At 38.6% G+C, this 16,089-nt stretch overlaps 2 protein-coding genes and 1 pseudogene across 3 annotated transcripts; 1 reads left to right on the plus strand and 2 right to left on the minus strand.

Moving 5' to 3' along the window:
• The first annotated feature begins 935 nt into the window (after positions 1–935).
• Positions 936–7,469, plus strand: LOC101305220 (annotated as a pseudogene). Its single transcript, XR_183833.1, has 9 exons — positions 936–2,844; positions 5,043–5,140; positions 5,244–5,332; positions 5,426–5,510; positions 5,671–5,755; positions 5,867–6,003; positions 6,649–6,705; positions 6,840–7,097; positions 7,176–7,469. The product of XR_183833.1 is annotated as a DEAD-box ATP-dependent RNA helicase 21-like (transcript).
• Positions 7,470–10,611: 3,142 nt separating this feature from the next.
• LOC101305515 lies at positions 10,612–11,386 on the minus strand. Its single transcript, XM_004288914.1, has 2 exons — positions 11,010–11,386; positions 10,612–10,690 (listed from the first exon to the last, which is right to left on the minus strand). Exons 1-2 carry the CDS (start codon positions 11,384–11,386, stop codon positions 10,612–10,614), a joined length of 456 nt encoding a protein of 151 aa, XP_004288962.1.
• A 161-nt stretch (positions 11,387–11,547) lies between these two features.
• Positions 11,548–16,079, minus strand: LOC101304125 (diacylglycerol O-acyltransferase 1-like). Its single transcript, XM_004287531.1, has 17 exons — positions 15,720–16,079; positions 15,486–15,566; positions 15,317–15,390; positions 15,117–15,192; positions 14,937–15,004; positions 14,529–14,652; positions 14,190–14,288; positions 13,788–13,889; positions 13,563–13,699; positions 13,397–13,478; positions 13,274–13,294; positions 12,942–13,004; positions 12,784–12,831; positions 12,516–12,578; positions 12,342–12,395; positions 12,136–12,236; positions 11,548–11,723 (listed from the first exon to the last, which is right to left on the minus strand). The coding sequence occupies exons 1-17, from the start codon at positions 16,032–16,034 to the stop codon at positions 11,702–11,704; spliced, it is 1,530 nt and encodes a 509-aa protein (XP_004287579.1). The 5' UTR covers positions 16,035–16,079; the 3' UTR covers positions 11,548–11,701.
• Between the last annotated feature and the right edge of the window lie 10 nt (positions 16,080–16,089).

Here is a 16,089-nt window from a genome sequence, read left to right on the forward strand (position 1 = left end):
TTTTAGAAACGCGGAATAAAATAATATAAAAAATAACAATATAACTATAACTAGCTTTCTAAATCTTTTTATTTATTATTAATAATAAATATAAATTAATGAAACAATTTGCAACCTCTTAATTATTTAATTATTTACCCTCTTAAACAGATAATTATCTACTATTAAGATAACTATTAATCCTATTAATCCCATGCAAAGTTGCAAACACTATCTTTTTTGACGAACAGGAGAAGAATAGTCTATCCTCATTCTGGCTTCTCGCTTCAGCTTCAGCATCTCTTTTCTCTTTGTTCTCCAATTCTCCAGTTCCCCTCACCTTCTACGTCTCTCTCTCTCTCTCTCTTTCTCTATCTCCTTCCAGATTCAGATTTGTGTTGTCTCTCCTCCTTTCTCGATCAAGGGGTCGTCAAGGAGAGGACGAGATCGATCATTGATTGCATAAGAGACTGAAAGAAGATCAACGCGCCGCTGACCCACAGTGCCCGTTTGCGGTTCCGAATTGAAGTCGGGCGCTTCCATATCAGAATCAGACGCTTCCGCCGCGCTTCAAAAACCCCATTTTCCCGGAGTCGCGCTTCCAGACTCTTCCCCGCGCTTCCGTGACTATCTCGGCGCTTCCGTGCTTCCTAGCTCCAAACACATGGTTGGTCAGTCTTCTAAAACAGCAAATATTGAAAGATTGAGATTGCATTATCAGGTCAAAACATATTATATCTGTGATATTTGGACTAGGGTATCCTAAATTATCAGGTATTAAGGATTCGGTTTTACAGAAAAAATCCTAGATTAATTATGATTTACTTTCCTGGTGATACTTAGGAAGCTAGCACTATAAATACCTCTACCTGTACTTTGTTTTAGATAGATTCAATCGAGGGACAAACCACCCTTTGTTTTACGAGTCTTGGACTAGTAAATTGTTCCAAAGCCGAATGGAACTCTCAAACAAACATGTTTTCTTAACAAAAGCCGAACGTGAGCAGCTAGCCCTACAAACCCACCAACATGAAAATCTCTTCCATTCTCGTCCTTCCTCCGATGATGCAGGCCAAAAAACAACAGACCGTGAATCATCCGAGAGGCAGAGACGCCGTGACTGCGACCACCTTAAGAGAAAACGTGAAGAGGGAGCTAGGGCAAGCCGCTTAGAGAAGGAGCTTGAAGCCATTAAAGAACAGTATCTAGGTTCCAACAAGCCTAAAAAACGTGTCATTAAACCTAGCGAGAAGTTCCGGTTCTCTTTCGATTGGGACACCACAGAAGACACTTCTCGTGACATGAACCCCTTGTACCAAAACCCTCACGAGGCCCATCTCTTGTTTGGGCGAGGGCTTCGCGCCGGTATGGACCGGCGTGAGCAGAAGATGCAGGCTGCCAAGCAAGAGAGGGAGATTCGGAACAAGGAGTGCCGTGTGGAAGAGGAAGTAGTGTATGATTCTTTTGACATGAAGGTGGATCGACATTGGAGTGATAAGAAGCTTGGGGAGATGAATGAGAGGGATTGGAGGATTTTCCGAGAGGATTTCAATATTTCATACAAAGGGTCCAAGATTCCTAGACCTATTAGGAAATGGGATGAGAGTAAATTGAGTGCGGAGTTGCTCAAGGCTGTGAATAGGGCTGGTTATAAGAAACCGTCTCCCATTCAGATGGCAGCAATCCCTCTCGGTTTACAACAGCGTGATGTTATTGGCATTGCCGAGACTGGTTCCGGCAAGACTGCTGCCTTTGTTCTTCCTATGTTAAGTTATATATCTAGGTTGCCTCCTATTAGTGAAGATAATGAGGCTGAAGGGCCTTATGCTGTGGTCTTGGCACCTACTCGCGAGCTTGCGCAGCAGATTGAGAAAGAGACTGTCAAGCTTGCGCATTACTTGGGAATCAAGGTTGTTTCTATTGTTGGTGGGAAGTCAATTGAGGAACAGGGTTTTAGAATCGCGCAAGGGTGTGAGGTTGTCATTGCCACGCCAGGGCGTATGATTGATTGTTTGCAGAGGCGTCTTGCTGTTTTGAATCAGTGCAACTATGTGGTTCTTGACGAGGCTGATACGATGATAGATAAAGGATTTGAGGACCAGGTTGTTGGTGTCTTGGATGCAATGCCTTCGAGCAACTTGAAACCCGAGAATGAGGATGAAGAGCTAGATGAGAAGAGGATTTACAGAACCACTTATATGTTCAGCGCAACTATGCCTCCTGCCGTGGAGCGACTCGCCCGTAATTACTTGAGGAATCCTGTTGTGGTTACTATTGGCACTGCCGGAACCACCACTGATTTGATCACTCAGAATGTGGTCATGATCAGCAAGGAATCCGAGAAGTTTGAAAAGTTGAAAAAATTGCTTGATGAAGTACTTGGTGATCATAAGAATGCTATTGTATTTGCCAACACCAAGAAAAATGTTAGTAGTCTAGCCAAGAATTTGAGCAAGAATGGATATCATCATGTGATCACTTTGCATTCGGATTTATCACAACCACAGAGAGACTCTAACCTTGAAGGTTTTAGGACCAAGAGATACAATGTCCTTATTGCGACAGATGCTGCAGGACGAGGTATTGATGTGCCGGATGTGTCACATGTAATAAACTATGAAATGCCGTCAAAGATAGAAACGTACACTCATCGAATTGGACGTACTGGTCGTGCAGGGAAGAGTGGTTTAGCCACAACATTCTTGACAATGCAAGACACTGGGGTGTTCTATGATCTCAAGAAGATGCTCATTCAGAGCAACAGTCCTGTTCCTTCTGAGCTAGCGAGACACGAAGCCTCAAAGTATAAGCCTGGCACATTTCGTGACAGACCGCCGAGGCGTAACTAGACTATTCTTATTCATTGTAAGTTGGAGTTTAGAGGCTGCCTGGAAGCCTGAAACTAAGAAAGTGGGATTGTGTACTGGAATTGCAATTTTTGTTCTCACATTAAAGAACAGTAACGGCTTGTTCTCGTAGGTTTTAGCCCTTGAATAAGCTAGCTTCTTGAAGTTTATGTACTAGTAACAGGAGGAGCACTTTGATCTGCTTCTTAGCTTGCATTCCTTTTCTACTGAAGCTTTTTCTCAGTTTATTTCTGATGTAGAAATCAGAAATAGATCATCCAATGTAATCTGTAGGTCTAGTAATTGTCTCTATGTATTAAGATTACAAGTTCTTATGTTGCTACAAGAGTTTAATATTAATAACTGCTTAGGGTTTAAAAAAAAAAAAAAAAAGAACCCAACTATTGGGCTTTAAAATTAGGCCCAAGTTAGCCGTTTTTTGGGGATTGTTGTCCTAAAAAGGGTTCAATTACTATTGTTTCTGGGTTTTGAGGCACACAGTGGCATTTATTGCACTGTTGGAGGGGTTTTAGAACAGCAGCAGCTTCTTCCTCCTTCTTTTTCTTTACTCTCTTTTCGTTCTTCGTTCTTGGTTCTCATCAATGGAGTCGAAGTCGAAGTCGGAGCCGGAGCGTTACATCATCTGTGGCCAAACGAAATTCGAAGGGAAATGGGTTCCCATTTTTTATGAGAGTGTTTTCGACTGCGGACTTGTTGCCATCGGTTCTGTTCCTTTCCCTTAAATCCGTTAACTTTTTTCGTTTAGTGATGCAGAAATCTTTTACCAGACTCTCTATCCTCTTGAATGAAGTTGTTTACTTTCTCTCCAGTTTTTTTGCTTTTGTTCTTTCCAAATCTGTCTTCTTTTTTGTGTTTTTATTGTGCTTGATTTTCTTGTTGAAATTGTGAGGAATCCTTGAACCTTATTCTTTGATCCGACGGGGATCTGATATTTAATCTTTATGAGATTTATTTGCCTATTTTAATATTTTTTAATTTATTATATTATTTTATAGTTTAAACTAAAATGAAAAATAGAGATCAGAGAACGAAGGGACTAGGACTGCTACTAGTGATTGCCATAAATCTCAGAGAGGGATGTTGGGATATAATGGCATGCAAAGATAAATATGGTAGGAAATGTTATATATGGCGATGAAGGAACCGTGGGACAAACATGAGCCTGATCCTGCATTTCTTGCTGAGGCCAAAGCTAGCATAAACCAGTCTACAGCTGACACTGGCAGCTCTTGGCTATCTTCCAAGAAAGAAGAGTAAAAATGCAGTTTTGCCATTTCCAAAGATGATAGAAACTAAAGTGAGCAGAAATTTTGGTGCGGACAAGATTTTGATTAAAGAATTTATTCGAAACTCCGAGTTTTTTTTTTTTTTTTTTTCCCCCCAGAAGGTAAAACTCTGTGGGTTTTCATTCTGTCATCTGCACAGAAACCTGAGATATGATGTTGGTATGAGAACCTTCTTCCTAGAATTGTATTGATCACTTCTAAACTAGATGCTTCACCCTTCATTTTTGAATTAAATGCTAATGCTTTCTCTTAAATTCGGTCACTAAAACTATGGTTGACATTTGAATGTGACATCTTTTCGACCGAGGTTTTTTTTCTTTTAAGAAAGCAAAACAATTACAAAGAAAAACCTCTTGGACAAAGTTTGCATTATCAAACGACAAAGCCCTAGCATTTTTATAGGTTACATTTGTCACATAAAGTTGCTAGGTTACATCTGTCACATAATTACATGTTTAAATTATATATGTCTGCATTTATCTCATGATCATGCTCAAGTGTCACATAATATGCTCAAGTGTCAAAAAAATATGCTGCTAGCACACTATTTTACACTGTCACATAACTATGATGGACTTTTTATGTTTTATTTATGGGCTTCAGCTGTTGTAGGCCCTCTTGTTTCTGGTTTGGGCTTTGCCCAATTCCTTAAAAAACAAAAACAAAAAACAAAGCTTATAGTGTTATCTTTATTTCCTTCTTCTTCTCTGAAAATTAGGTCTGTTCTTGATTTGGTGAAGCTTTAGTTTCTCAGTTCACATATCTCACATCTTATTGTGTGCTGTCATATTTCGATTGCCTTGAACAGTATGAATAGTTGGTCTGGTTTCATTGTATAGCAAAAGTGTTAAACTCTGCATCTTCTCTTCTTTTCATTGCCTGAAATTTTATTTCTTGTGTGATATTTCAGCTAATATTCTCTCCTTACATGGAGAATTGCCCGGAGGTCCCCATAAGATAGGGTTTTACTCTGTGGAACAACTTATGACCTTTGTTGCCACTAAATTGGTATGCTCGAGACAATCCATGCTTCCATGTCCCTTTGTTGAATGACTCTTACTCCTATTTTTTGTACAAGATGAACTTAACCAAATTGTTTCTTGTGTTCTAGAGTGCTGTGAAAAGGATCACAACTGATGATGCTAAAGGAATATTAACTCCTCTTGCAGGACACATTGAGGCTGATGTAAACTACAGAAGGTATACTTTCTTAGTTTTATTTATTCTAATATTGGTTGCACCATGCTCTTATTTATCTGAAATGATAATTTAATTTTAATCTAATGGTTCTAGGATAGAAGTTGTGAATTTTCCCGGGCACAACATATTCAGGGACTTAAGAATCCCCTTGTACCATGGATGGAAAGTTGTTCCAAAGGTTAGTACATTTAGTCCTCTAACCTCACTTAGCATGCATGTTTAAAAAAAAAAAAAAAAAAAAAAAAAAACCTACATATAGCATGTGTAAGGTAGAATTTCTGCATTTGCTAATGTTTGTTGACTTCCCCTAATGAATTTTGTACATGAATTATGACCAGGTACATGTTCCACAAGACTTATCAGTTAATGACCTACGCCTAATAGCGGGTGCAGCTCAGAACTCTTCAATAACTCCACAGGAGTGTGAGTAATACTTTAACAAAATTTTATGATTGAGAAGTTCTGTTTATTTTTGAACGTCTCAAGAATTCTTAATATTTTTAATAATTGGGATAATTATCAATTGCAATCTAGTGGATTTTATTAGAAACACTTATCCGGAGACCGAGTGCACTGCATATGGCTATACTGCATTGGCAGCAGTCCTTCATTGTGTGAGGAGTAGGATTTGTGTACTTTATTGGCATTCGCGATTTTACACACTACATAAGGTCAGTAATTTGGTGTGAAAACACATTTGCAGTATTTTTTTCTTTTATTTTCATTCCCTGAGAATATCTTATCATTATCCTTGTGTTGATCCTACTTCTGAAAAAAGACCCAAGTTTGATACCTTCATGTCAGAATCCAGTTAGGGATACTTATTGACTTATTGTTATCTTCCTACCAGTTGGAACTTGGAAGAAAAAAGTTTCAATAATGGAAGTGTCAGGATTCTTCTTGGCCAGATTTCTTGGGTTAAACTACATTTAAATAAGGCTTATCAACCATGTTATGCTTTGTGGAACCAGATGTGTTATGGTTCCCACTGTGCAGTGTTTCATATTGGCCTTCAAGTTAGAATCTGCATAATATTCAGTTCCACTACCACTGCCAAATCTATTGCTTTGATATTTCAGTATTTCTAGAGAAAACGAGAAATCTAATCTGATTTGAATCGGGTTCATTCTTTGCGTAGGAAATGTAGGGTATTTGAATTTTGCACTAGGGTGGAATCAGACTAGGGTTCATACTAAAAAGACAAATTATCTTGCATCATATAAAAGTATTATTATGTGATATTTGAAACCTTAGGCAATTTAAGCATCTCCTGTATGTCCTTTCATTTGCTGATGGATAATGGACTTTATTTGCAGAAGGATGATGGACTTGTTATACTTGACCATTTTGGAGAATGGATAAAGATTTGTGAGGTAAATGTTATTCTTAAATTGGCGATGGTATGTAGCACTAGACGCTTCTTTTTGCTTACATGTTACTATTATCTGTAATATATATATATATATATATATATATATATATTATATATTTTTTTTTCAAATTCCAGAGAAGGATCCTGATAGATGGTCCTAGTCTTGGCCGCCGTCGGTTTAAGATTAGATGTGGTGGGATGATACGTGCTGTGAATTCCATGCTGTGTGAAAATATTAGAGACCAAGCCAATCTACTGCCACACATAGACATTCAGGTTTATTATCATGAGTCCTTAGATTCAGTTGTGCAGTGTATTGAGTCCGGCGATCATTTTGATTTGGTTGCTATCAACTATGAAAAGTTTGATGGATCACAAGCTGTCAAGAAAAAGGTAATAATAATTGTTTGATATGAAGTATTGTTGTTACATTTTTGAACATTTTGTGTTCTAACTATTTTCAGCTTACAGATCTGTGAATGGCTATGGAGATTGCGTAGCTCAGGTTTCTATGGTCTGGTTATAGCAATTATATGGTCTTGGTCGGATGGAGATGAGTATCAGCAGTGGGTCAACAACGAGATATACACACAAGTGGGCATCAGTGGGATCCGATATGTGAGGGCTGAATGTCTGCAAGAAAGTGAGGTTTTTATCAGGACGCTGGTTCCGATATTTGAGGAAGCTATTTGGAGGAGGGAGGTGGTGTATGCTGAGGAGTATCCTGCTGATATTCAGTCCCTTGAGTTTATTAGGAGGGGGTAGAAGAGTAGTGACAGGAGAATTTTTAAGTGATCTTATTTACAGATGCAAAATTGTTAAGATAACTTCTTTTGAGTTGGTTTGACCTTTCAAATATAGTAGTTTATAGAGATACTTAGAGACAGAAGAATGCAATATTTGAATGATTCTGGATTCACCCAAAAATTTAGCAATGTTCTGGTGTACTGATTAACATTGTGTTTGGAATACTGATAGCAGGTCATACAATCTAAAGGCCAAACGAGTTTACCAGCTGAGTCGTCATACACTCGTACCCCAATTGTACCTAAACACATACCTCTCAATTGAGTGTTTACCATTCACCATGATGCAACATTGCAACACAGACAGAGCCTAATGCAGTTTCCCAAACCAGGAAAATCCTTATTATCACGACACCTATTGGTCGAAAGCTTACATGATGCCTTGAAAGTTGAAGCCAAACTTTTACCAATTTGTACTGTAATAATCAGACTATTATGAACCAGCGGAAACCAAGTCTTCAATGGAACTGCTAATATTCCAGTCACCAATATCTTGAATATACCAATACTCATCATCACCAAAACAACACATTACCGATTCCTTGATCTTGATATTTATTTTTTCTCTAACGGATTCAGACACAGTGCAGAAATTTATAAACCAAAAAACCAATATATATTCAGTAACCTCTGCCTCAAACTCTTTCACAGATCAAAATTATTTCTGTCAAGTAATGACTTTTTTCTTTTTTGATCCATTTGATTCAGGGGTCCTGGTGCGATGTCTACATTAGTGGATGAGTTTATTCATAACATCTAAGGAACAGCTAGGTGACATGGACTTATAAACCATACATGATCATCGAGAATTAATTGGATACTCTTCTATAACAGCAAAGATTGAAAGATTGAGATTGCATTATCATAATCAAATAAGTTGCATAATACGGTCAACGAAACAAACTAGAAGGATCGATTCGCCTGCTCTTATACTCCTCTAATATGTAGTAATATTCAAAGAAATGTGTGAAACTACCCTGTCCATCAATACACTTGTGCCTCATATCTTCAGAATCCAATGTGAAACTGGTAAGATTTGGCGTGTCCACTTTGATCTTCAAACTTAGTGTTTTATTGTCTAAAAACGAAATATCAATGGATTCAAGGTGCTTTTCAAGGATTTCGATCTTCTCCAACTTATCGCATTCACCCAAACTCAATTCCTCAACAACTGGAGATTCTGAAACCGATGTAAAAGTTTCAAGATTCCAACATGAATCTACACTGATATACCGAAAATTGCAGTCTCTCAACTCCAAACACTTGAGAGTAGCACTATGTGGAATTGAAAACTTATTTTGCTGATATTCTAAGTCGAAACAACATGAAATCACTGACAAATTCTCAATGGAAGGGCACCTTGTAACTAGCATGTCCGAGAAGTTGCTGTGCGGTAATTGCATAGATTTGAGGGACATACTCTTCAAGAATGGAAGAAGCAAGTCACTGCTACTAGCAAGTCGCACATAAGGAGCAGCATCACCCTTTATTCGAACAGACTCCAAACTCAGACTGGTTAAGGATTTGATATTAATTAGGGTTTGTAAGGATGAGAGGCGAGCTGGTATAGTGAGGCAGCTGAGATCTAACACTTTGATGCTTCTCTCTTTCGCAAAACAGATCAACAACTTCTCCAGAATATCTTCTCTAATAGGGTCGTCCATCGCCATGCGAACCCTAAACTTAAACAAGGACTGATCCGGACGAAGGTCTTTACCCTCGGTACGGAATTTCAGATACCTTTTCAAGACGTTGGTGAAGTTTATACCTCCATCAGGGTTGCCCTCGTCAAGATCAATCTCAGGGCCTGAACACCATGCACCTTCGAATTGGTTGGAAAACAAGCTAATGCGAAAGGCGGATTTAGTGGGAATGAGTGGAAGGATTCGGCGGATAATATCGTTGGGTAGTTGAGGTAGTAGTAGTACTGCTTCATCTTCTCCATTTGTCTTGGCCATGATATACAATACTTGTTGTACTGACTCTTTAAAAAAAAAACTTGTTGTGAGCTCCCCGACGGCGACCTCCTATTTATAGTGGTATGTAGAACTCCTTGTGATAGTAGGAAACTACTTGACGTACACCTGATCCTTATTGAAAAGGGATAATCATCCAGAATATGGTAAGATGGCATATCGTGTGGAATTATAAAGTGCCTCAAGTATTCCCGGTCAACCAAGGATTGCTCTCAATTCGATCATGAAGTTAAATTCTTTTACAATGTCCTAATTGAGTGCAGAGTTACTCAAGACCGTGAATAGGGATGGTTATAAGAAGCCGTCTCCCATTCAGATGGGCGGCATTCCCTCTTGGTTTACAACAGTGTGATGTTATTGGCATTGCGGAGATGGTTCCGGCAAGACTGCTGGCTTTGTTTCTTCTTATGTTGAGTTATATATCTTGGTTGTCTCCTATTAGTGGAGAGAATGAGGCTGAAGGGCCTTATGCTGTGGTCTTGGCACCACTCGTGAGCTTGCGCAGCAGATTGGGAAAGAGACTGTCAAGCTTGCACATTACTTGGGAATCAAGTTGGTTTCTATTGTTGGTGGGAAGTAGATTGAGGAACAGGGTTTTAGAATCGCACAAGGATGTGAGGTTGTCATTGCCAGTTAGCCACGCCGGGGCGAGGGGCGAATGATTGATTGTATGATGCATCATCAAAAATTCAAAAGACACAGAACCTAATGCATTTTTCAACAAATTTCAAATATCAATTGCTTAGCCTATGACCTTATCTTTCTGAATAAGAGGATTTGGTAGAGCCTTTGGAATTGGAAATTGGTCTCCCCACCCAAGTTAACCAGCTAAGCTTCATCCAAGACATGAAAAACTGAAATGGAAAATGTCTACAAAAACTTGACATTTAGTAAGTACTAACACTAAGACATAGCAAATTAAGCCGATTCATCTTTGAAAAAAACTATGTCCCACTTCTTCTCTCTCATTCCAACAGATGATAACAAACAATTGTGAGACCATAAATCAGTGAAGAAGATTTCTGAGATGATCGATGAGGTCTGGCCATTTCCGAACAAAGAGACCTCTTACAATCTGACAATCTGTTGTTAGAGCCTATTCAACAATACTGAGGTCCTCAAACCTCAGTAAGGTTTCATGTCATTCTTGTCCCAACCAGGAAAATCATTCCCTTCTGAATCAAACAGATTCATAGGAGAATGCCTGAAAGCTATCGAATCAGTTTGAAATATTATGACACCTATTATATGGTAACTAACAAGACTTGCATGATTCCTTGACCCAAATTATTACCAATGTTTACTGTAATAACCAGCAGAAATCAAGTCTTCAATAGAACTAGAACTAATGCCAGATTCCAAAATCTCGAATATGCAAATACTCATCACCAAAACAACACATTACTGATTCATTAATCTTGATAATTTTCCCTAACAGATTTTCAGACACAGTGCACAAATCAACAAACCAAAAACCATTATATATATTCAGTAAAATCGAAGAAGTAAACCAACCATATTACCGGCCATAGACAACTCTATCACATGTCTCCTTGAGCCACCTGAAGCTCTTCCTCAAACTCCCTTTCAGCTTCCCCTCCACAGTGTACACCTTGTAGCTAGCCACCCTCTTCTTCCTCTGCAGCTCCGGATCACTGAAGCTCCAGCTCTTCGAAACCGACCCATTTGCGGACTTTCCCTTCTTGAACTTGCTGATGTTGTTGTTCTCATTGTTCTGCGTTTTTGGTGGGCATGCATACGAGGTACTGTAGCATCTGAGATCTTGCATCCCATTAACGGCCGAGGAGTTGGGTCCTCCAGCTCCATTGGACCCATTTCCGTAGTAGCTCTCCAGCTCCATTCTTCCATGTCCATACGATTTGGATCGAAAATCGTCCATGGATTTCTCACTGGGTTTCAGAAAAGATCTGAGCTTTGGAGTCCCAGTGTGGGAAAGAGTCAAATTGTGAATAATAAGGTTAAGGTGGGGATGGTGACACTTTTACCGGCAAACTGTTAATAAAGTAATGATATTTTTCCTTCTCCAAGATATGATTCGGCTGTGAAGTTGACTAAGATTTTGTGTTTTTGCTAAGTCGGTGATAATTCCAAAATAAAGGGTTTTGTATTGGCTCTGGTTTAGTATCAGTGAGTTCTACTTAGATGCTGACAGTCACGTGAGCATCACGTGACCCCAGTAACTGGCCGGAGTTTCCTAGTGGTGTTCTGAAGTTGAACTGAAATTGACAAACAAGAAGGCCGGATTGTTATAGATGACGAACAAGAACTTGATGCTCATAGGATATTCATAGAGAAAGATGGGAGGATATTGAAATGGTAAGAACTTGAAATCATTTACAAAATTTATAACTATAGGTAGATTAGAGAAAGGCGACTAGGTGTTACTGCTAGTGGTCATTACATTCGACGTTGCATGTATTGAATTAACCAAACAATTATGCTCAAGATGACAAAATTTATGGATCAATGAGTAATTTGCAAAGGATGCGGCATGATGGTCACCAGAAGCAGCAACAGCATAATGCCATGAGGAAAGTTGCCTTGTATATGAATATGTAGGGGGAAATTGTTTCTACTTTCTAGAGCTGTTGGATCCATATTTTGGTATGAAGAACGCGCGACTTTTACCAGTTTGCCCCTTTCCGATTCATCAAGTCATGGTAATATAGAAGCACAGTCATGGGTTGACCAAGAATGCAAAAACTGAACCAGAAGATCATATTTCCAACCTAAAAGATAGTAGAATGGGAAATAAAGTTTAGTGGTAAGGTGCTGATATAAAGAGACTTGCATTAAGTTTTGACTGAGCACATAGAATTTTAACCAAGACATACCATCGAGTTCTGGAATTTATCCCACAGGTAATTTGTGATCAAGACCAGCGGTACCTGTGAGAAAGAAGATAGAACCATATTATTAAAGGATCATCATCTTCTAAATGAATACAAGTGCTCGTCCAAAATGACAATTATATCGTGTAAACCTTCGAGAAAATTGAATGTTTTTACCTGGAACATAATCCCCAAGAACGCCCACCACTTGAATATGTGACAAGGAACAGCAATGCATAGCTGTAAATGAATTAAAAGAACATTACATGGTGTGTAAGTGGCTCAGCCTATAACTAAAGTCCTTTGAAATTTTTTGATCTAAATATTCACTGGAACAGTTCCCCTAAACTGCTATAATATAGAAGAGAATTATACAGTAAAGTCCTTGCAATCAGCAAGTGAGTCAACAATATAACAATCAAAACTGACAAACAAAATAACATACCTCATGAAACACAGCAGATACTAGGAATGCAATTACGACAGCAACTCCCTGAATTGGAAGACATCAGAGAGAGAATAATTAACTAGGAAGTTTCTAAACAAGTTAAGATTTGATTCATCAAGCATCACTCAAGATGGAAATAAGGAGAAATTGGTTACCTTTGGTATTCCATAACGCAAGCAAGGGAAGTAGATATGGCGAAGCATCCACTTATGCACAGGCTGAAGTGAATGCACAAAATTAATACAATATGAAGAGTAATAAATGCTATGGTACGATGCAGTTTAAAATACAGTGTACACATACAAAAATCTATAACACATTCAACTATCTCAGACCAAGTGATGTTGACGACAGTGCAACTTGTAAAATGGATTTTTAAATATCAAAAAGAAACCAGAACTTGGATATCTAATATCATAATTTATCCAGGTAATGTTTACATACATGGAAAATACCCAAAGAACTGACTTAAAGTTAACGTACATACCATATTCCACATTCTCCAATACTGATGCAGCAACAACCCAGAATGGCCATACAACAAAAGTCAAAGTCAGCAAAGAACTGTAAGGACGAACTACTGCTGCATTTCACAGGACATAAACCCTACCTCCTCAACAGTTTTTGCATTCCACCAATCTTTATAGAATTCTCGGTCCCCAAAACACAGCAATTCAGCAAGAATGTTTAACCTGTATTAGCAATAATGTATGTAAGAAAAAGATTTTTCGAAATACAAACCAACATGAGAAAGGGAAGGAGTGCACCGCACATACCAGAGGTGAAAGAAGCAATAGAACATGCATAGCCACACATATAAGCATGGAAGAGAAAGCTTCAAAATCCTCTCTATTGCATATAAAAGGTTCCCCTTCAAAGGGTGTTGAGAATTCTTGATAATAGGATTGATGTACTGCAGACAAATACAAATGTCACAATTCCTCAATGATCAAAAGAATACAAAACAGCAAAGCTAGTAAAAAGCTGAGATTTCTACTTACTTGTTCTGTCATGAATCCCATGACTCCTGTGAAAATGATTAACTTGACAAATTGACGGGACACCCAACTCTTTCGAACAGATGGGGTACGAGGGTAACTAGTCTACAACCATGTGCAGATACATCCGTTAAACCAATAAAAAGAAAAGAGGAAAAACAAGCAGAACTAAAGCCACTGTTGACAATACTACATATCATAAAGAAACCTAGACAAATTATTATCTCGTTTGTATTGTATGACATATTTTTATATATATAAAAAAACAAACAAAAGGTAAAAGGAAAGAACATACAAGAAAAAAGAAAAAGAAAATTAAAGCCTCAAAACTTGTACTTGCACTTCACAGAGATAACAAATAATTATAATAACTCTAAATAATTTCTCAAAAGCAAGTATAAGTACCTGGTAACATAATGTTGGGGCAACCATGAAGTACGTCAAACTTTTCAAGCTAAGTTCACGAGAGCAATCAACACTTGGAGAACCAGGCACAACATCCACCTAACATAAGACAAAGATTACAAAGATTGAAAACAATCACTTATCAGGGGACAAAAAAATGAAAGAGAATTGTTGCAAAATACTGAACTTCCATGTGGTAAAAAATATATGAACAAATGGATCATCTGTCAATATTGGATTTTAGCTTTCTTCAGTCTACAAAATAGGGCAGGAAAAATACTATTCTAATTGTCAATTCAAAGACGTCTGAGAAGATCCAAATGAGAACTTTGTTCCTACCTTATCAACTGATACAGTACCCGTTCTCATATCATAATTTGTATGCACAAAGGAGACGAGTTTTAACCACACAATGCAAGCAAAGAGCATCAACGTAACGCCAGATAAAACAGCAGAGTCACACCTGAAGAAATGGAAGTTCATTACAGTAGCCATCTTAAATGATATAAGCCATTCAAAAGTCATTAACGAAATGGAGCAACAGCCTCTCCTATTGAACTCCATTACAAATAGAGACAATCATTCCAATAGTATCAGTTGAACATACATAACAAGAAAAAAGAGATGCACGTCTAATGGTGACAAATGCTCACGCCTCCTACAGTCATTATGGTCAGCATCCCCATCATAGACACCAAAAATTGTAATGCAACTTAATGAAAAACCACCACCTACGTTCAATCTTACCTGAGAATTACAAGAACAGGATACAAAAGTGCAGTTGTGGTAATGGCGATATGAAGAGAAACAACAGCCTGTGATGTCAAACCAGAAGATCATATTTCAGATACTGAGCATAAAGCATGTCATTTATTCCTGGGGCTAGAGGAACTATACTTGTGAAACAAAAGAAAATAGGTTACTCACAAATTCTGGTATACGCTTTTCTACTGCTAACTTCTCAACTACAAAGGCGGCAAATGGGAAGATAGGAAGAGTAAGGCTGCAAGCAAAAGCAAAAGGCAGAGTAAATTTCCTAAAATATATTAGAACAAAGAAAAGAAAAACTGAGCAGGATAACAACATATTTAACAACAAAGCATAGCAGAGCTAAAACAAAGCATTACCAACACATAAGAAGGGGCCAATCTCGCAATGATCTTGAACTAAACCAAAAACCGGTTCTAATCAACCAACCATACTGCAAGACGATCAAACAATCACCAACGAGAAATACAAAGAAGTAGCGTTGCCAATCGGCGTAAATATAATCGAAAACACAAGCATTCAGCTAACCTTCATTAAATTCTCGATGATAAGCCTGCTGTTTACGGCAACAAGTACTACTATACACAGGTTGACAAGACCTGCATGGCTCTGCTCATCAAAACAACAAGTACAACTATAACAATCACACACTAAACCAAAACTCAATGCAGAAACTGCTTCACATTTTCATAACTAAATTACTTGATAAACAATCAAAACTGGAATTAGCATTCCACAATTTAGCTTCTAATTCATTTCTACCTGTCTGAAAATAGCGTCGGAGCTGAGAGGACTCTCCTTGATCCTCCGGTGCGCCGGAATCTCCGACGGCCGGTAAGAAAAGTTCTTCTTCTTCTCCTCCCCGCCGCCACTGTGAACCGACTCCACAGGAGCTTCATTCCTCACCTTGTTCTCGTCTCCAGTGATCTTCGCGAGCACCGAGTCGTCAGTGGAGGTGGAGTCCACAACCAAATTGCCGTCCCTGGACTCCGAATCCGCGTCGCCTCTCGCGATCGGCCTGCGCCGGAGATCCGCGACGGCGGCGCCTCCGCCATCAGGCGCATCTGAAATCACCATCGGAAAAGCGAAATTGAGAGAGAAAGGAACAGTGTAGAAAGCTCGGTGAGGCTTT

Source organism: Fragaria vesca, linkage group LG1 (assembly GCF_000184155.1).
Source record: "Fragaria vesca subsp. vesca linkage group LG1, FraVesHawaii_1.0, whole genome shotgun sequence".
Classification (NCBI taxonomy): Eukaryota; Viridiplantae; Streptophyta; class Magnoliopsida; order Rosales; family Rosaceae; genus Fragaria; species Fragaria vesca.

What these genes read in the sequence shown, in the direction of transcription:
- LOC101305515 (XM_004288914.1), bottom strand. Translation starts at nt 11,386, where the DNA reads ATGGACGATTTTCGATCCAAATCGTATGGACATGGAAGAATGGAGCTG. An exon ending in GATAGAGTTGTCTATGGCCG is followed by an intron (nt 10,691 to 11,009) that starts GTAATATGGTTG and finishes GATAGCTTTCAG; the next exon opens with GCATTCTCCTATGAATCTGT.
- LOC101304125 (XM_004287531.1), bottom strand. Translation starts at nt 16,034, where the DNA reads ATGGTGATTTCAGATGCGCCTGATGGCGGAGGCGCCGCCGTCGCGGAT. An exon ending in TCATCGAGAATTTAATGAAG is followed by an intron (nt 15,391 to 15,485) that starts GTTAGCTGAATG and finishes ATCGTCTTGCAG; the next exon opens with TATGGTTGGTTGATTAGAAC. An exon ending in TATTGCTTCTTTCACCTCTG is followed by an intron (nt 13,479 to 13,562) that starts GTATGTGCGGTG and finishes TTGCTAATACAG; the next exon opens with GTTAAACATTCTTGCTGAAT.